The sequence below is a fragment of the Hetaerina americana genome, unplaced genomic scaffold (assembly GCF_022747635.1).
Source record: "Hetaerina americana unplaced genomic scaffold, ioHetAmer1.1.p SCAF_3, whole genome shotgun sequence".
NCBI lineage: Eukaryota > Metazoa > Arthropoda > Insecta > Odonata > Calopterygidae > Hetaerina > Hetaerina americana.
Window position 1 is genome coordinate 88,363,194 of NW_027286874.1, and position 21,633 is coordinate 88,384,826.

A 21,633-nucleotide genomic window follows, 5' to 3' on the forward strand; every position below is an offset into this window, starting at 1 on the left:
ATTTAACTACATCTTATGTGAACCAGGCATTGGCCATTCCAGCATGTGTTTAGGATCCAATAGTTGACTTGATATGATGATAGGGCAAATTTATTACTCCAGTTGGTATTTTTATATTGTATCTGTATGGATAACAAACACTAGAGCTGAGTGCATTCTAAGCACCAAACTTCATAGACGTAATATTCAAATGAATACTTTTGACAAAACTTATTTTATTTCTTCCTTGATTCTTCCCTTCATTAAAATCCTTTAGACAGCTTGAAATTTTAATGTAATTTTCGTTTTCAGAAATAGCCAAGGCCAAACAATGAACAAATCAGATTCAATTAAATTGTTTCCGGCTCAACTTTGTGGAAATTCATGTTAATTAAATGAAGAATACAATTTATCTTTCCACTTGTATTCTTCATTTAATTAAATCAGATTCTCTTGGAAATCTTGATTTGATAAATAAAATGAACAAGCACACACATTTTACACTTCTCACTTGCAAGAAATAGGAACTCTCTTATTTAAATATTTACTTGAAGATAAGGTGACTTGAAATGTGTAATCAGATTCTCTCTCATATAATCAGATTAAGTGTACGTGGATGGTGCCGGAGGAAGAACCAGCTACGATTTTTTAAATTCTTTACCTTTAATATCCCTCTCAATTTTTGTTTAAGTGTACTTGTTGAAATACATTGGGAAATGATATGTTCTGGCGCATTACTGTTTCCCTCACCATATGCAGTGGCCATATATTATGGAAGAAGTTAAACTCACTTACACAATGGTAAACAGTTGCAAACACAGGAGCAGATGTGCTTCATCCTATTCGGCTTTCAACTCTTTCGGTGTCAGGACTTTTAAATGGACATGTCAATCACCGCATGAAACTTTTTCCAAATGGACTAAGGTTTGTTGCTTCAATCGACTATGAATGTGAAACCTCAAGATGGATATAGCTAAATCTTTAACAGTCATGTAGTGAGAGATGAGGCTCACTAAAAGTAAACCTTTTCTGATACTACAATCGCTATCTCTTAGATTTTCAAATGAATTATTGAATGACCTAAATGTAATGAAACTTATTTTTGCATTCAACACATCATTTCAATTTGTCTTGTCAAACATACATTTCAGCATGCGAAAGAGGTATTAATACAAATGATTAACTATTAAATTTTTAATATTAATTAAATCCTTTAAATATCTCCTTCAAATAATATCTAATATCACATCAAAAACTTCTGTTCAATTGAAATGGAATGAATACAAATTTAATGAAAAGCATAGATTTAATACTCTTTACATTAAACTTACATGAACTACAAAAAAAATACATATTTACAATAATAAAGCACATTAAAAATACACATTGTTCTGCTAAATTTGAAGATGGAATGGTATTTGAGTAATTTTATAATATATATATATATATCTGTGCCTTATTCTTTGAAGATAATTTGTTACAATAGGGCCAATAGATGACTTCACAAGACAAGTAATGCCTTTAAATTGTCCTTTTATTTTGGTTCATAACATAGAACACTATATTCATTAAATTTTGAAGTAAAATGTGATTCATTACAAGATAAGCTATCAAGTTTTCAACAATAAACTTATCTGTCAAAAAAGGTCTTGATATTTCTCAACCAAAATGTCTGTAACATTCACACCATAAAAATATCCCTCTCTCATTTCATTACAGTTTAAAATCTGTAGCATTATAATTTAGGTGAAATATTTTTACAATTACTTCCTTAATGGGGCATTCACACTGATTGGTCTTTCACAGTAGAATAGCTTATTGGTGAATGGTAACTCCTAAATTCAAAGTAGATTTACATTTCATACTCCACCTCACGATCATGATTGCTTTGTAATACGGAAAAGTACTCTCTAACTGTGATGTCATTTATAAATATGCAAAGCTTCTTTCCGTGCATTATAAAAACTTATCACAAATAAAAGGAATAATGAAGGACATGAAAGATTGCATGAGCTTAGTGGCGCTGAAGTTGCACTGAAATTTTCATTGCGAACAGTCAAACAAAATGACATTTTGTAAATTATTATTTAACAAGTCTGAATGGCCCCCACATCTTGAAAAATGACAACCAATTACCTGGAAGCCTAATGACAAGGTTTTCCAGAAATATATATGTATATATCTCTCATGGTAAAAATATGAAGTAGTTTCCCGTAAAACATCCTCTTTACCATTTCGGTTGGTGAGTTGAACCCAAAACATGGTACAAGATGCTGCTGCAAAAGTCCTCCTGACTTCTTCCTTAAAATAACAATGGGTTCATGATGAGCTTCTTGTACATAGACATCATTTGCATATAATAGGAAATATTCAATACAGATATACTGTTCCTACCAACACCATAGTTCTAATCAATTACTATTCCATACATTTAATGGATCTCCTTGTGTATAGGGAGCATCTACTGCTGATAAGGGCAATTTTCTGTTAATTTCATTTGATTTAAATCACCAGAATAAGATACAGTAATTTTAAATGCCATTTTTCAAGTAATTTTAGGCACATTACTTATCGAAAAATAAGCAGGTAGCCATTACACCAGAAAGGAATCATAAAAACCCCACCGAAAAATGCCATATATCATCCAAAAACATTTTCAACATGTACCAAGACACAAATATTACAAGGTGCATGTCAACCTCACTTGTAAATATGTACTTAGAAATTTTTTGGGCAAATGACAAAAGAAACTTGTTCTGCCAGCAACCATATAAAACATAAGACAAGTCTTTATTTGGATGCAGCAATATTGAAACAAAGTATTAACTTAATAAATGATTCAAATCTCTCATAATGTCCATCTACTAAAATCCACACTTAAAAGATGTGATTTAAGAACCAAAAATATAGCAAGTACTGCATAATAACTTAATGAATTTCCTGATAAGCCAAAGCTATGATGATTATAACTGGCGTGATTCCTATGAGTGCATGCTGAAAACTAATTCACACATGATTGTAGAGCACTCACAAAAAGAACTTCAGAAGTGCACCATGGCATGTGGAAGGTACAGGGTACATTCCCCCGCAACACACATGTCCAGGTTTGAGGTTGTCGCATTCATCCATTGTATTTTGAGAAGCAGAAGTATGGAGACATGTTCCATTGCTATGTCAACGCAAGTTAAAAAGCATGCTGTTATCAAATTTAGAACAGCTGAAAAAGTGACTCCTACTGAGATTCATCATTGTTTAAAGACTTTATGGTGACGATGAAGTTGATAGGTCTACCGCAAATCAATGAGTAGTAAAATTTCACGGTTGCCAGCCTGGAAAAGCCATAATTGTTGATGAAACACACAGTGGACATCCGATCACTGCCGCAGACGATTAGCAACAAAAAACTCTTCAACGATTTGATTCAAAATGACCGGCGAATCACTCAAAAGCATATTGCAAACCATTTTGGAATATCCAAGGAAAATGTTGGCCTTATTATTGAATAACTGGGTTACTGTAACATCTGTACACAATAAGAAGCACGCCATCTCACATACGAGAACAAACAAGTTCGATTGAAATTCTGCGAGCAACTTTTGCAGCACTACCGTGAGGAGATGACTTTCATTTGAATATTGTGAAGTAGGCTGAGCCATGAGCCCATCATCACGACCCAAAAGAGAAAAGCGCTGAATATCAGCATCCATTTTCTATTCAGGCGAAAAACTTCAAAACACCAACCGCAAAAAAACTTCTTTTGACTGTGTTTTGAGATGCTCACCGAGTTTATGAAACCAATTTTCTTGGATAAGGGGCAATGGTAAATTCTTCTCAGTAAATACACACTATAAAACATGTCCATCGTAGAGTTTGTCATGTTAGAGGCAGCTTGGTGCCCATAATCTTGAAACATGACAATGCTAATCCACACACCTTGCATACAACTGGAGAGGCTCTGAGAAATCTGAAATTTCAACCAATTCTACACCCTCCTTATTCTCCCAAATCTTGGGTCTTCCAATTTTTCTACTCAAGAGACACCTCAAGGGTAATCATTACATTTGGGGCAGAGAGGTGAAGGCAATGGTCGACCAAATAAGGCGACAACTCCAGAAACGGTGAAGAAAATCCACAAAGTGATACTGGATGATTGTCGACTACAAGTGCACCAACTAGCGGACATAGTAGAAATTTCGAAAAGAGCAGTACATTGCCTTCCAACTGAAAATTTGGACATGAGAAAGCTTTGTGCAAGATGGGTGCCGCGTTTGCTCACACTCAAGCAAAAACCAGCATCATGAAGATGTTTCAATTGAGTGTTTGGCAAAGTTTCACGGCAACAAAGCAGAATTTTTGCACAGTTTCATAACCATGGATGAAACATGGGTCCATTACTTCACACCTGAGACGAAAGAGCAATCAAAACAATGGATCCAAAAGGGAGAACCGGCTCCAAAGAAAGCGAAGACCATTCCATCTGCAGGCAAGATCATGGCATCTGTGTTTTGGGATGCACGTGGGATAATTATCATTGACTATCTTGAAAAGGGAAAAACTATTAACGGCAAGTATTATGCAATCTTACTGCAACATTTCAGCGAATTAATCAAGCAAAAGCGGCTGCATTAGGCTAAGAAGAAAGTGTTGATTCATCAAGACAATGCACCAGCTCACAAATCCGTCATTGCAATGGCCAAAATTCATGAATTAAAGTTTGGATTGCTACCTCATGCACCCTATTTGCCAGATTTCACCCCCTCGGATTATTTTCTGATCACAAACTTGAAAAAAATGACTCGGTGGTCAAAGATTTTCCAACCGTGAAGAAGTGATGTCGGCTGTTAATGACTATTTTGAGGAGCAAGACAGTTCTTATTATAGAAAGGGTTTCGAACTTAATGAACATCACTGGGAAAAGTGTATGGAGCTCAAAGGAGATTATGTTGAAATATAATTATTTTTTTTCTAAAACTTTAGTTTTTTCTTTGTTGGGTGAGGTACTTCTGGGACCACCCTTGTATGTTGAAAAAGAAATATATGATTTTGACACTAAAGAATTTTACTTTGATGTACCTTTCGCCCAACCTCTCTTGTTTGTTTTTGTTTGTGCTCTACAAGCATGATTACTAGTTTCCAGCCTAACTTCGTATTTAAAGTAAACCCTTGACATTTTGATAATCGAAGTCTAGAGGATTCCAATGATTCTCAAGGTGCTATTAAACATTAAGCTTTAGCATTCCATTATTCTAGGATGAAGTTTTTCAGCAAATCAAAGACGTCTGAGAATTATCATCTACATTTAAGAGTTTGCCAGCAAAATTGCTTGGAAAAAATTCATAAGTGTTGGTAGACCTTAATTAAAACAAATACTTTTAAAAGTGTTTTCTTGGTTTCATAATGACTCTGCAATGCTTCAATAATACTTAAAGTTTAAGTTATAAAATGAGCAAGTTTTTCAGATTGAGCTTGCGAGCAGATGATAATTGATCATGACTATCTTGCCAAATTAGCATGCGTACAAATATAAAATACACTTCTAATGTAATTAAACCAAAATTCATTTTATCCAGCTACTATTTACTTTAACTGATTTTATCTTATGCCAGGGAAAAATATTGAGTTTTACAGGCAAGTCACAAATTTTCTAGATTCCAAATTGGGACATTTTCCCAAAACACCCTATTCTCAATTTTTCTCTTGAGTGTTTAGGAACCACTTCAGTATTCATTGTGGATTAATCCACATCACTTTGCATGCCATTTTTATCCCTGAAGCAGGTTCTACTAGTTTGTTCGTAAATGTTTTGTGTTCATCACAGCCAAAGGCAAACAACAACTGATCTCACACTTAAAAGAAACATAATCCCTCAAGGAATTCCCAATTTCTTTATCATATTCAAAATTCAAACATACCATTCTAGACTTTTTAAACAAGGACTTTTCCTCATTTATTCCCATATTTTAAAATACATTAAGTTATTCCCAATTTGTGCTCAATTCTCTTGATTAAGTGATCACTAAGTTTTAGCTAAATTTTACTGTAATTTACTGTAATCTGATAAACTCCAAATTATATCCATTTCATACATGTGCTTCCATATTTCTGCACATGGAAGGAAATTTTAAAAGTTAACCATGGGGATACAAATAAAGCTGGAAGTACTTCTTATAAAGTAACAGAGTAGGAAGAGAATGTAAAAATGCACTTGCATATACCCTAGCATTGATTCAGATTGGAGTAAAATAATTGGTGCTGTATCTAAAAAAGAGATAATCAAAGATCAAAGTGTAAAAAAGATGCAAGAATTAGTATGAAGCATTTTTTATGAATGCAAAATCCACTTATGTTTTAAGCAGATTAAAACACTAGGAATTATATATGACAGAGGGAATAAATTTTCCCAGGTGCAATTTATAAACGACAAGGGAATAAAATGCTTTTAGAAGTTCCTTAATGAGTTTCTGAGTAATGTGATTGGAATTAAAAGCCAGTAACCCCTGAAATGTTTTGTTGTGAGACTACACTAGTGCAATTATACTACTTTTGCATTTATATTTCAATTCATTGAACACTACCAGCGAGCTATATTGAGGCACCATGATTTTTAATTACTAAAGATGTACTACAACAAGGAATTCATTGCTCTTGGCATAACATTAAGAAGCATAAATGATCTAAAGGCTCATTGTCATGATACCAAAGACTCAGATTGCCACTAAATCGACCACAATAACCAATCTTGAGGTTGGTTTGATAGTTTAGCGCAGAGCTCACCTAGTACTAAGCCCAACGACGTATGACATTCATACATCGGAGTAGGGGGCAGGATCCTTTATTTTTACTGCCTATGGTTTCCACTGAAGATCTGGTACCCAAAAAAACACATCATGGGAGAAGCTGAGGGGGCCCGGAAACAATACACTGAATACACCCAGGCCCTCTGGTTACTAAACCCACTAGATTTTCGGGGGTTCAATGCCATTATGCATCTTAATTATTTTATGACAGAAATCATTTCAATCATATCACATCCCACTACATATAGGAATCATTCCAAAAGAATTAATTTCTAATTAGTGTAGTTATCCAGTTTTCCATCCATTCCCGATCAACTAGTCCATTTTCCCTTTCCTTTTCATGCAAAATCTCGAAAAATTCACAAATTTACCTTAAGCTTCATGTAACATCAACTAATGGCATATTATTTTCCTGAATATTTAAGGCTTTTGGCTATGCATTCATTTCCACACATCCCTGGTAGCTTGCAGGCAAACAATTTGTCTGAAGCAAACAACGTCCGTTCAGGTCATGGAATTACATGTAAATGAAACTAGATGCTCACCATGGCAAAATGGAGGGAAATATTTTCAGCTTAAATAGGTATGACTCAATGAGCATGAATGAAAGTTATTTGCCTATGATTGATTTTTATGCATTTACCTTTCATATTTGACTTTTAAATTATGGGTTCTTATCATCCCACACACTGAAAACCTCTCATGTATCTCAAATGAGCCATCAGGAGAGCCTCCTCTCAACTGAAACACATTTTCTCCTCTGTGACAGAACGAAACAAGAATATCCAACAATGATTAAAATATTAAGGTGGTATAGTGCAAAGAAACAAGAAGTGTTCACATTCGGTAGCAGCCAGCTCTTGCGGCTTCACTAGTACGTTTAAGAGTGCAACAATAACTATCACAAAAGTTACCAATGTGGCATTGCTCCCATACACTTACCCTCAGGTATAAATGAGTTTCAAGAGTGATGAACTACATTCTCACAACAATATAAATGCTTCAGTCAACTTAGGAACTACTTTCGGGGACGAATAAATAAGCAATTTTGGAGGTCCTAGAGAAACAAAAAGATACCACGATAATCTAAGAGTAACCCAAATAAAATTTTCACAATAAAACTGACTTAAGGGATCAACATGATCAGATGACAGCTAAGCAGTCTCCAAGGACTATTTTTGCATACCCTGTGGATCAGACTGCACGCATTTAGACATAAAAAATGGTTATTGTGCTTTAATTTGAAAACGAAAAGAGACCGGAAAACTTAAGTTATACCTGCTATATTAGTAATATCATCTGATTACTTAATCAGCATTCAAAACTCACCTCATATATTCTTTCTAAGCTCTCCAACCTGCAGCAACTATCTTACGGTTGATCTCAGCTAGGACGGCAGAATAAAGGAGGCCCTTCTCTGGGGTGATGCCCGCCATGAGATCTTCTTCTTCGTCCTCCTCCAACATTCCTATACCCACGGCATTACTACCACCCCTCCCCCCTCCTCTCCCACCTCCCCCTTTCCTCCTCCTCCTCTTCTTCCCTGCCTGCCCACCGCCCCTCGTCAACCGAGCCCTACCCTCCCCGCGACCCCCCCTCGTGATGGGCCCAGAGTCGTCGTCCTCATCTTCCTCCCCCAACTCCTCATCGTCATCATCACCCCCTCCCTCTTCCTCATCATCTTCACCTTTGAAGTTGGAGGCACTGTTTTTATGATGCCTTGGAGGATTAGTCCTCACCTGCTTTGCCTGCAAACATCATATGCAGGCAAGTATTAGTAAGAGGAAAATGAAGAAAATATTAACTGTCCAAAACATTGTCACGTGATAAATTGAATTAAGTTTTGTTTATTATATAATAATAATAGACATCCATTATGAAAGCATAATGTAAAAGATCATAAGTGAAGCTTGCAATATTCTAAAAAAATTAAATAATATCAAGAAACTAGAGTGAAAAATATTACGCAAGTTATACACTGTAATAATAAAAGCACAGACCTACTGAACTACATTGTTGCACACAAAAATTTACATATTATTAAGATAAAAAAAATATAAACAAGCCCAACGGCATGCAAAATTCACACATCAGGGTACGGGGGCCAGTTCCTTTCCCTGTGCTGGTTATGGTTTCCCAGGAAGATCTGGTACCCGAAAAATCAAAAAGCTTGGGAGAAGTTGAGGGAGCCCAGAGAGGCTTCCGCAGGAATAGAACCTGGGCCCTCCAGTCAGTAGTCCAATGTTCTACTGCTGAACTACCTTGACTAAAGTTATTAAAATATTATATGCACTATTTACACTTCTATCTGCAATACATTCATTAATTTTTCCCAATTCACTCTATCAAATGCCTTTTTGAAATCTACAAAACAGACACATATCCTGATTGCACTCCATGTTCCTCTCTATTAGTGATTATATGTATTATAACTGCTATGCCATCACGCATGCCTCTACCCTTCCTGACACCAAACTTAGCCTCACTAAGTTATCATTAGCCCCCTTCTGCATCCTCTGAACTAAGTTGCACTCCACATGCACATAAGCAAATATAAACATCCTTACTCTCTCCTTCCCTATATTCTATATCCCATCGGAATTACTCTTCACACATGACTCCCCATACAAGTGAATATTAGTTCCTCCATTACCAAAATGTATTTGTTCAAAATAAAGAGTGATGATGAATTTTTGCAATGCATTATTGTGCAAATATTTTTTAAAATGTTACTTTATATTGTCAGTTCAATGTGCACTACTTGAGTGGAAAACATTACATTCATTTTATTACAGCAATGTATCAGCAGCAGTTGCAGCAAATTGGAACATGTTAAGTTTGCCTAAGCCTGTTTCTAATTTTGAAAAATGATTTCCACTAGGTTTTTTTTTCAAAATGGTGAATAGAGGGAAAAATGGGATTAGGTCTGGACTACAGGAAGGATGATGAATTAACTTGATTCCTTGACTAAACTGATTGATAAACATTGCTATTCACAAGATAATCATGATTTGACAGTGGGTTTCACAGAACCCACTGTTAACAAAGATGACTCGTAATTTTTCTGCTACCAACACAAGTACGTAGCACCCAATGAAATTTAAAAATATTTCTGATAGCGCTCTTAACGTTATTCAATGAATTTCAGCAACATAGCAGCAGCAGTGTTAATGCATGCTTCTGTAAGGGCAGTGACTGGAGTTCTAGGTCTGCCTTCCTTTGATTGTATCCCCTCTTTTAAAATTTTAAGTTATTTCATAGTTGTGCAACATGGAAGAACACGCTCCATAAATCTACTGTATAATTCATAACATAGGCCTTGGCTGTCAATGTGTACAGGTGAAAGGGAAATTTCAACACGGCATATTATTCATCGTTGATGCAGGTGATTTACACACATTCCAAATCGCAATGGCTGCCACGAACACAATACTTGAGCCAAACCAATGAAACTTATGCCGCGTATGTATTACACCTTAAGCAAACAATAAAACAAAATTATATTTTTTATAAAAAATTAAAAGAATAAGAAAATCATGATCAATATTTATTTAACAGCTCTGATAGTTTGTATATTTTTTGCAAAAAAAAACAAATTTTCGCTAAATAAATTGTGCGAATAATAAATATAAGATTACTATATTTTTAACAGCCCTTGTGATGAGCCTCCTTTTCAAGAAGAATACTGTCAGCCCGCCTACAGTAAAAAGACTCTTCCTATGATATTTGTCAGACTTAATTCATTTAAAATTGAAAGAATTACTATTTGAACATTAAAATCTAACATGAGTTGGGTCAAGGCATGCCCGAATAATTGATTGTGCTTCATTTGTGAATATAATACCTCCAAGCATTTTCAACCATTTCACAACACTGTAAAATTTGAACTTTTCTAAAAACTAATATCATTAAATTAGTTTATGCAAGAACACAAAGATTCATGTCCAGTAGTCCAAGGATAATTTTCATACTTTTCTCGCCATTATTGTGGAGGTGGGAGTGAAGCTGTAAAGAATAGTGGACGACAGAATACCACAAACCTTGGAGAATGAAACATCAGGAAAACTTCCTGCAAATATCAAAATTACATTTTTGAGATGGAATTTCAATTATGCAACACATTTAGCATTGCCTCAATTTTGTAGGAAAGAGAGAGGTATCTTTTCTCAATGTGTAAAAGAGAGAAATTAGTCATTCATCACATTCAACGGAGAATTTAAAGGCAATTAAATATCCTTTGGCAGGAGAAGAATAAAAATGAAATGCCAACAAAAATCCACATATATCTTTCCATGATAAAACTCTAGTAGTGTCAAAGGAAAAATGCTTTTCCTCCCTCTTTAATACTGGTTCCTTGAGTGATATCTGCAGAACATGTAGGATTCACCTAGATTTCTCTCACATGGTCTTTATAAATGAACCTAACTAATTTGGAACATCACTGAAAAGGCTATTAACTGAAGAAGTAAATAAGAGGGTCTTAAACTTGTTGTTTTTAACCCAACCCAATTTTCCAGAAGATACCTTCTGCAACTCTAATTCCATGTTTGGTCCCAGAATGATAACATTAAATGTTCTCCATCTCAATATTAATTCACCCTTTGGTTCGCAAAAAAATTTTATTTGGTCTATTAAAGCACCTTAGTTGAAGAACCTAATGCTGCCTTGCATCAAGTCAAAAGCGATAATACTATATTTCTCTGTAACCTCAAGAGCATAACGCTTAGGATTTATGGGTTCAAATCCTACCTTCAGCATTCAGCATATCATGGGGTATTATTATCCACTATAACTCACAGACACAATCTATCTCCTTCTGTATTAGTCATTGCAAGACCTAGAACCAAAATGCACCACTGTTACTCTCATCAATTCCAGTTAGTCTCCTTTATCCTAACATTTTACATCTTGCTTTTGTTAACTGATTCAAGGTTATTGATTTCCTATGATTTCACTTAGTTTTTTTCTGAAATTTATGCTTTGCCCATATAAAGCTCTTTTTTATCAATAGATTCGAATTGTGCATAAATAGCTGTAAATGCAATTGAGCACCAAATTATTCTGAAAAACACTGATTAAAGAAATGAAAATATTTTATTGGCATCAGCAAAAAGAATCCACAGATATTTAATTTTGAATTTCTGCAATTTGGTAGAATATAAAAATACATAAAAACTGACCAAAGTGACAACAGAAGTAAACAACAGAAAGAAAGTTCAACATTTACTTTTAGAAATTTTATATTTATTTCGTTTTACTTGCAATTAACTTTTCATAGGTTTGTATTAGAAGCATTAAGTAGTCATCAGATGATTACTATTTTAATTTGGCAATGAAGTTTGCCACTTATTTCTTATCTCAAACTGGGGATCGAGATGGTGCAGTGGCTGATGTACTGGCTTCTCACCCAGGGGACCCAGGTTTGAATCCCAGCAGTGGCAGATAATTGTCAGTGGCACCCCGATCCCTACTTGAGGTGCTTTGTGGAGGGTGCTTTGAGCGAGTGCACCATCTGTTAGATGGGACGCTAAGTCAGACCCCTTGGTGCTTTTTGTTAAGAGAAGGCTAATGCCGATGCCGGGTTTTTCTCTACGCTTCAACCTTTCCTGTCCATCCCTAATGTTGCAAATGATCTCAGCTGTAGGTTGCCTCTCCTTAAACTACTACTACAACTTATCTCAAACTTTGCTGACTTTACAATTTTTTCTCGCATTATTACTATGCAAGTAAACTGGGGATTTTGTTATGAGTACACAAAAAATACAAATTTCCATTGGATACGCAAGTATGCAGAAAGTTAATTAGGAATCATGTGATCAACCTATTTACCTCCTTTCCTCAATGTTTTTAAATTAATAAATTTGACTTCATCATATTAACCCTTATACTACACTGCACATCTTTAGACACAAAGTGGGATGGGCTTCAACTAAAATGAATCGCTTTAGGTGAAAATAATTTTCTGGCACTTTTCATCTACTTCATTAGTGAAGAATCATTATTTTTGTTGCCTAGTACAACTCCTGAAATTCCAAACTATTTCTAAACCAAATAATTAATAAATCATCAAGATTTATTGCTGATGCTGAGATATAGCCACCAGAAACATTGTCCAAGGGATATTTATGATTTTATTACAGTACTCCAATAGTCCTCCATATACATCTTCTAGGTCTGATGAAACAGACTCCAAAATTTTTCCGTTAAAATATAATAAAGCACGGATATTAAAAATAAAATAGTAACTAAAAATTGCTACTCTTTGGTTTTTATTATGTTCGACTCCCACCACATCACACCTGAAACTACACAATTTGTGGTTAAAATGTGTTGATAAAGGTCACAGAGTATGCATAAAGCCAATGCAGTATAAGAAGTTAAAAACAAGGAGAGAGGTTTCTAATTCAATGGTCAAGGAAAAATATACCCTTACTTATTGTTAGACACATGAGATCAAATGATTGATTGATGTTTATTGGTTCCTAAAAGACATGTTTGAGACATGTATGGAACATGTCACATTGCTTGTAAAGATTACAGGCATACACAAATGCAATTGTAGTTTGAATACTAATGATAGTCACAAATAAAAAAGAAAAGAGCAAGTAAACAGGAGCAGCAATAGCATAAATAAGAATAAAATCATTTATCAACAGAGAGAGACATGAATTCATCCACAGAATTGAATTGATGTCCACACACGAACAGATCAAGTTTATTTATTTATTTATTTATTCAGTATGAGTCCGAAAACAGCACATTTTGGCCTTTTCATCGAACTATTAACAACGATAACAATAGTCACATTTACAAACACCCAAGCCCTAGGTGGAGGAAAACTCACCCAGGCGGGAATCGAACCCGCGACCCTTGGAATGGCAGACGAGGACGTTACCCCGCCGCCACCGGGGTCGGCAGACTTCAATGACAACAACTTCTCTAATTCCCTCAGTTTTCTAGGTAATACTTTCAGAAATTTGACACCGGCATGACAAGGGTTCTAAGCAAGCTGTGCTGTGCTGTGCCTATGTACATCAGCAACGGTTATCAAATTGAACATGCTTTGTTTTGCTGTATAATGATAATAGTATGGAAAATATACATACAGGTAATAGCTAAATGTTTTTAAAGTAACGTCTAGAACTACATGCCCTTGGAACTTAACATAAGATTCTCACTGTTCATTTTTGCAGCCTTAAAAGGTGCCTGGAATGATATGAGTGCCCCCACACGGCAATTCCATATTTCAGTCGACTATGAATGAATACATGATAAACTGACACAGCCATACTATCGCCAACCAGGGCAACAATTTTCCCCAGGAGGCATCAACCTGTAGCAACTTCAGAGCTTTTTTCAATCGGCATGAGTTTCCCTGGATAGTCTCTGGATACATCCCCAAGAATTTTGTCACATTAGAGGACTTAGGGACCCATTAATCCTCAAAAGTGGGGAGGCTACAATATTTCTTTGATGAGGATGAAATTAAATAATGTTGTTTTCTCATTGTCCATAAATACAAAATTATCTTCACACCATTCATTCATAGTAAATGTTACTTTTAACTACTGCATGGTTTAGGTTCTTTGAGGAGGTTAGGTGAGTTGCATCATCAGCATACATATTCAATGACCCATTAATGAAAGAATTTGGGTTGTTTATGTATAAAAGGGAAAGTACCCTGAATATATCCTTTAGGGACACCTCTCTCAAACAACAAGGGATTAGAGATTGCAAATTATTTGGATTCAGTGGAATATAATTTAACTGCTCGTGATCTTCCTGTCAGAAAAGATTTTATCCATAGGTTGGCTATCTCAGAGATTCCATTTTCCTCAGTAACATTGAATGATCAACTAAATCAAAAGCCTTTTTAAAGTCATAGCAAACACCAATTACATTATCCCATTTTGCCAAGTTCAAGTAAGACATCATGAATAAGTTTATAATTTGCAGTTTCAGTTCCTTTATTTTTCATGAAGCCAAACTGAGAATAAAAAATATTAATTAAAAAGCGACGTTTCAGGTGTGATGTGGTAGAATGTCATAATCAATTAAATAAATAATAAATTAATAATAAATAATTAATTAATCATAATTCATTAAATAAATAATTTAATACATTTTAATTTATTTTGTGGAAAATTGCCAATTTTTAACAAAAGAATATTGAGTTTAACAACAGAGATGAAGACAATTACAATTTTCCACTTAATGTTAAGTGGAAAATTGTAATTATCTTCAACTTTGTTATTATGGAAGAGTTCCACCTCATCATACCTGAATCTGTAATTTATAATATTGAGTTTATTTAAGAAAAATAACAATCTATTGTACATAACTTGTTCCAGAATGTTGGAGAAAACAGATAGTTTGGAAATACATCTATAATTATTCCAGTTTTCTGTTCACCTTCTTTGAATACTGGGAAAACTTAAGCTACATTTCATCTCTTTGGGAAGGTGCCTGAAGACAGAGATTCATTGACTTAATGTGTAATAACATGGATCATTGAAGAATTATTAATGCCCTTTCGTAGAGAGCATGGTATATCATTAAACAGCTGAGCGCTTCTTGCTTATTATTTAATCATAACGTACTGTTAATTTCTCTGTCATCTGCAGGATGAAGAAAGATAGCCTAGTAGATAGAAATAGACAGGCATATCCTGCAATAGTGCATTAGACGTTGGTTGGCAACTTTTGTTTTTTCGCATTCCAGTAATGGAATCGAGAACATTTTCATCCGGTAGATTAGCAATAACTGGTTGGTAACAAGAGCATTATTATAAGATACAGCATTTATACCCACCAATTGAAATTTTGAGGGCTGTGTATCATTATTAACGAGGTTCCAAGCAGATTTATTACCATTTTTGGAAGAATTAATGGCATAAATGTTACAGTTCCTTTTAGCCTGCATCACCAATGGGGCAGTCATTTGATTTCAGAGTATTGGAGAGACTTTTCAGAATAGCCGTTATTTCTTGAGTTACCCATTTGCAGTTTGTTTTCTGGGTGACTGGAGTTTTTACAGGCATCAGGGAGAAGCATACATTGAAGCAATGCAAGAAAATCTCTTGGAAGTTGTTTAATTTAGAGTTTAATTCATTGTTAGTAAAGACACAATCCCGGAATTGCTCTAGGAGTAATAGTTGAAAACAAGACAGATGACAATGAGTAAAAATGCTAAAATTGGACCCCAATATAAAATGCCCTGAAGTCAGCATTGAAAAGAAACTTTGACAACTGAGCTTTATGATCAGAGAAATACGCATCCAAATTTAGACTTTCCATTGGTACAATGTTGGAGATGATGTTGTCAATGATAGAGGAGGAACTAGTAACCCTTGTAGGTTTATTTATGGAATGGGGCAATTTAAAAGTCATAAGAGAGTCTATTAAATGAGCTGACAAAGAACCAAACCTCAACATTGAGGTCACCACAGATATTGGTATTCACCAAATTCTTAGTATAAACATGTAGCATCTAGAAAAAGAGTTCCATAAAGGTAGAAAAATCACCCTGAGGTGACCTGCAAACACACATAATAGGAACACTTATATCACCAAATGACAAAAGCACTCCACAGCACTCAAAACCATGCACCCTGCTCGAGTTTTCACAGCCAAAATTTCACATTTGTAGGTGATTTCACAAAAAAATCAGCACAACACCAATTTTATGCTCTGAGCTACAAAAATAAATAATGAGATCAAGTTAAAACCATTGATGGTGGCAATTTTAATTTCATTCAGGTTCAGCCAGAAATATGAAATACAATGCTAGAAGTTTCTATCATTAGCAATCTTGGTGAAATGACATTTCAATGGTCATCACCTACAATGAGAGGGTGACATGTCTACTCTTGGATGGATTGTAGGAAAACATACTTTTATCTCACTGAAAATTTTTTGTGCTACGATTTCCAGAAATTCATCCCATTCAAAAATACTGGAAAACATATGGTTGCGTAGAAAAAGAAAATGACAGAGGTAAACATCAATAGTTTGTTAAAATGGTCACAGTTATAATAAAATTAGCATAGGACCACTAAAAAATGTTCTTCCATTCCATGAAATACGTCATTTGAATTGGTAAGTTCAATTGTAAGTAAATCATGGTATCAGTTGGGTTTTTATTGGATATCAGAAAAAACTACTATATTTAAGGATGGGGTTTTGAAGTTATCAAATGAACTACCTCATAAATTTCTAAAAGTATGTAAAACAGTGAATGTAAGGCAGTCAGATTTAGCAACATATGGGGTATTGGTAGAATCATGAATTAAATATCATCAATACCTTAGAGAAGCTTATTAATGGTAAGTAGATATACCATGGAGCATTTAATTCTATTTGAAGTTAATTATAAATGATTTTCTTTTCTGGTCTGAGGGTCTGCATTTTGCATTTCTTCAGAGAAATCGTTCATATATATCAAATTCAAATCGTTCAAGAGAATTCTAAATTAATTCTAGCTATAGAATAGGACAGAAAAGGGAAAGAGGTGTGGTTGTATACAACATCACATCTGATAAGTAAGATGTGCAAACTAGCCAACCTATCTGCCACACTAGAGAATTAAGTCCAATTGGATAAAAATGTGTTCATAAAAAATACCCATCGTTATGCGCTATGTGTCTATTTAATTAATGTTTTGCTCACTCCAATTAAAAACTTTTTACAAGTACATTGATGAATAATTATTTCAATTAGAATTGTTAAATGGAATAATTATATTGTCCACAGTAAAATAAAGATGTTTCAACCATTAACCATAAATTTCAACCATTTAAGTTGAATTCCATATCATAGACTCAAATGCTGTGAACAGAGATTTGGGATTGACTCAGCAATGAGTCAATTTAGTGTAAAAACCCATGTCCCTATTAACACACACTTATTTATGGTAGCATAATGAGCAGAGCATTGGGACTGAAAACACCTGCATTCAAATCCTAAGTAATTCCAAAAGACAATCTAAACTAAAATTTAATCCATGCAATTTTTCAGTTTAATACTAATTTGTGGGAAAATGAATGCTTGCCGGGAAAAGAACTGACCTCCCTAACTTAATGTGTTTATTTCAATTTCCTTAGGCCTTCCTTAGGGGTAATCAAAACTCTAAATATTAAAATCAAACCTGAGGTTGATTATTGTGGCATGGCCTATTAATAGTGTCCATGCTTCCATGTGAATTCAAGTGTATGCTCTTAGGAACTAAAAAAAATAATAGTTTTCTAAGAGCTGAACATTATGACTCTCAATTTGTTAATGCGTGTTTGAAGCAAACACCTTACAACTGATACATTATGCAATGTTGGACAAATTGTGCAAAATATTCCGTCAATACCAACACACAAGGTTTTTTGAGATTACTTTATGGTGTGCCATAAACCCCAAAATGTACTGTTTATCTTGTCAGTTCAGTACCACAGTTGTGATAAACACTAACAGACCTTTGATTACATAATATTTTCCTGTTCTTGTGATAAGAATTCTAAGAGGAAAAACGAGTCTCGTCTAACAAAACTTTATAAAAACAATAATAGTTGCCCAAATGTGAATATTAAATGGTCAATTTTTTCAATTCAAAAAACATATCAGAAAAATGACACAGTAAAAATCTTTAATGGCTACACCATCTGTCTGATAGTGATATTAATGCTTATAACAATCGGTATAGGCCTCATGAGCATTTGTAGAGAGCAAAATGAATATGCCAAAAATGCACTAATTAGGAATACAGTACTCAAAATAAATGTGAACATATCAACAACGATGGTGATACCTATATTCCAGCAAGTAGCACACTATTATTTTATGCCAATAGTGAATATCATTCACAATCAAAGTCAACTATCAGAAGGATGATCTCAATCACAGAAACAAGCCCTTTAGTAAAAAGAAATTGCTTACCTTCTTCATTTGATTATCATATTCGAGAGCATCGTAATAGTTTGGTTTAACCCTCCGAACTCTTTCTGTTCTCCTCCTTTTTACGACTCCGTCATCATCTCCTTCCGCACTGGCCCCTGCTACATCTTCTGTTGGAGCTGTAGATCGCACAGCTGATGAGCCTCCACGTCGAGCATTAAAGAAGCTGTGGCCACACCGACATGCTTTACACGCCACTGGTAACTACGCATGTAAAGTGAAATGTTATGACTGATTCAATAATCAATCTAGAAGAATGATATGCTGCATGCTATATATATATTTAAGTGTCTCTAAAAATATTCCGCTCGCATAACGCTTCTCGTTATACATGAAGCGACACAATCATCAGTCCGTAACGAAGCCTTCGGCGATACCCACAATTGAAGTTTATCTACGTTGTTGAACTCACATCAAGTACTAATATTACGCCCATACATCAAAGATAATCATCGCTGACCATGATTACATAACCTCCAACATCAATATTACAAATAAGAGACAATAACAAATACGACTATCACACAATTCCACCGATTATGGTACTTTTCTCAAACAATAAGTTTACAGTGCAAAGGAATTGATTTCACTAAACATACCAGCGTTATACGTCAGAAATAAAATAATATACTTCGATAGCTATCCCCGACGAAGAAACTCGCACGGTTTGTAGCTTGACGTTTCGTGGCGTGCAGGGACAACCAAACAAAACAACGGAACATTTGAAGCGAACGCATGCTAAACCCACAGCCAACTTGAACTCTAAGACAACTAGAAGGTAAAAATTAAAATAACTAAAAGTGATTTTAGTTCAACTCAACAAGCAACGTAGAATTCAATTATTAGGCATATTCTTAAACTGTCAAACATTCTGACAGCAACTAATTACACAGCACTGCAAGTAAAGACTTCGCGACAGAACACTACACAAAATATCTTCAAAAACATACTGTTTATTCAATATAAAAGATTAATCCTTCCACAATCCACGAATACACTATAAGATGTTTGATCATGCCTAGTACTCAGATAAAAATGTTGCTCCTACTTACGCCATACTTTTGGTAAAAACATAGTTTTTAGCAATTTCATGTAAACATTCACTAAGTAAATGAAAATAACATCTACAATGTGTTATTTACCTGCTGCTCACACTTGGGGCAAGACTTGGTTATCATTTTATTCTTAGGCATATCTAAAAGTTATTTATCACTACAATTAATAAATTTTCGGTCACTCTATCACGAATTCATGATTCACTGCTTATCAAAACTCCTAATTTTAAATCAAATCACTTGTTTTTTTTAGTGCTTATCTAACCGCCATTCATCGTAAACCAAACAAGCTAACAAATGCGCTCGTTGAAGCTACCTTAATTGCAGTAATACGTTATTTGTTTTCTTATCAATATTTGGTATTTTCGATTATTTAAAATGTTATTTTCAAGCGTATAACGTAATATTCACGTTGCACCGATAAACGCCACAAATTTTCAATTTTTTACATATTTTGCCGCCAACAGGTGAAGGAATGGTTTCATCATGGTGTCGATTATTTGAAGCGGTCGATATAAGGAAAGATTATACAAGATTTGTTAGTTGTCTCAAGGGTATGATTTATCCGTATTGTCTGTGTGATTTCCGCCTAGACTATGAGAAGTACAAAATCAAAGGTAGAACTGATACTCATTTTTGTACAAATGTGAGCTTTTGTGTCCAATCACGCTATAAAAATAGCATGGCGCTATGTTCAAAAAAGCAGTGAAATCAATATATTGAAGTACCAGGCCAGAATACTCTCGGTAAGTATCGAGGATAACGTCTAAATTGCTTATTTATAGCAATGCATATGTCCTTAATACGTATCGCATACGGTTGACGTTCAAAAATGTCTCGCTAAAGCGCAGGATGAAAATTTTGTGGGTACTGACTTATACGGCGACAGCACTAAAATTGAGGGTACATGAATTAATAAGATGGTAGTTTGCATATGCAGAAATTATTGCATTTATACTAAATTAATTGAGGTAGTTTGTTTAAACTGACTTATGAGTAAATTGAATAGTCATGATTTCATTACTATTCATTTTACTCATATTACTGTATTTATCGTATTTCTTCTAAAATTGTGAAATTTATATCTGACGTGTCCTATTTGTGTGTGTGTGTGAATATGCAACAAATCCCCGGACTAATAAATGCATTATTATTACTAAAATTTGTTTGCCTCTGATAGGAAAGATTAATTAAAATATCAAAGATAGTAGAAAAATATTAAGATTCCTTTTAACTTCGGTTAAAAATCACCGAAAAACGAATTTTTTTTATATACCTATTTGAATCCTTATTACGATCATTATTATAAATATTTTTTACCCACTTATTTAACGATTTGGTAGCAGCTGGTTATTAGTGCCAAGTTAAGCAACCCCATTCATACAACTTACTTAAATTGTTTCTAATTCGTTCTTTGTTGAAGCTTCTGTTGGTAGTATTTCATCTCGTATTTTGATTTTTTTCACACTGAAATCCCAGTTCTTTGATTGTTTCTACACTTTTATACTTTTGAATTTTCCAAAATCTCTTACTCGGCTTCTTTCGCTCTCCTCATTTTTTTCTTTTAAATAGTCTTATTTTATTATTGCTTTTTTGCTTCCAAATTTTCAGGCATTTGCCCAAAAAGTATGCACATGTTCCCTAACTGTGATATTTCGTATTTCAGTGATGGTAGGTGCCTATATCTTTAAACCCACTAGGTAAAATGTGTTGTCTCCGACGTAACTTTATGCAATTTACATTCAGTATATATGTAAAGCTGTCTTCTGTGAGAATCACTTGACGATGATATCCAACGTGGAAACTTAGGTCGTGTTCTTATTAAAGTGTGTGTGTGTGTGGAATTGCAAAGTTACTTATTTC

The 21,633-nt window shown here is 34.5% G+C and overlaps 1 protein-coding gene across 1 annotated transcript; it reads right to left on the reverse strand.

Annotated features, from left to right (window-relative positions):
* Window positions 1-1,266: 1,266 nt before the first annotated feature.
* On the reverse strand, window positions 1,267-20,169 carry LOC139690455 (UPF0547 protein C16orf87 homolog). Its single transcript, XM_071587910.1, has 5 exons — window positions 19,858-20,169; window positions 18,698-18,919; window positions 8,356-8,524; window positions 8,106-8,277; window positions 1,267-2,280 (listed from the first exon to the last, which is right to left on the reverse strand). Exons 1-4 carry the CDS (start codon window positions 19,906-19,908, stop codon window positions 8,120-8,122), a joined length of 600 nt encoding a protein of 199 aa, XP_071444011.1. The 5' UTR covers window positions 19,909-20,169; the 3' UTR covers window positions 1,267-2,280; window positions 8,106-8,119.
* Window positions 20,170-21,633: the final 1,464 nt, after the last annotated feature.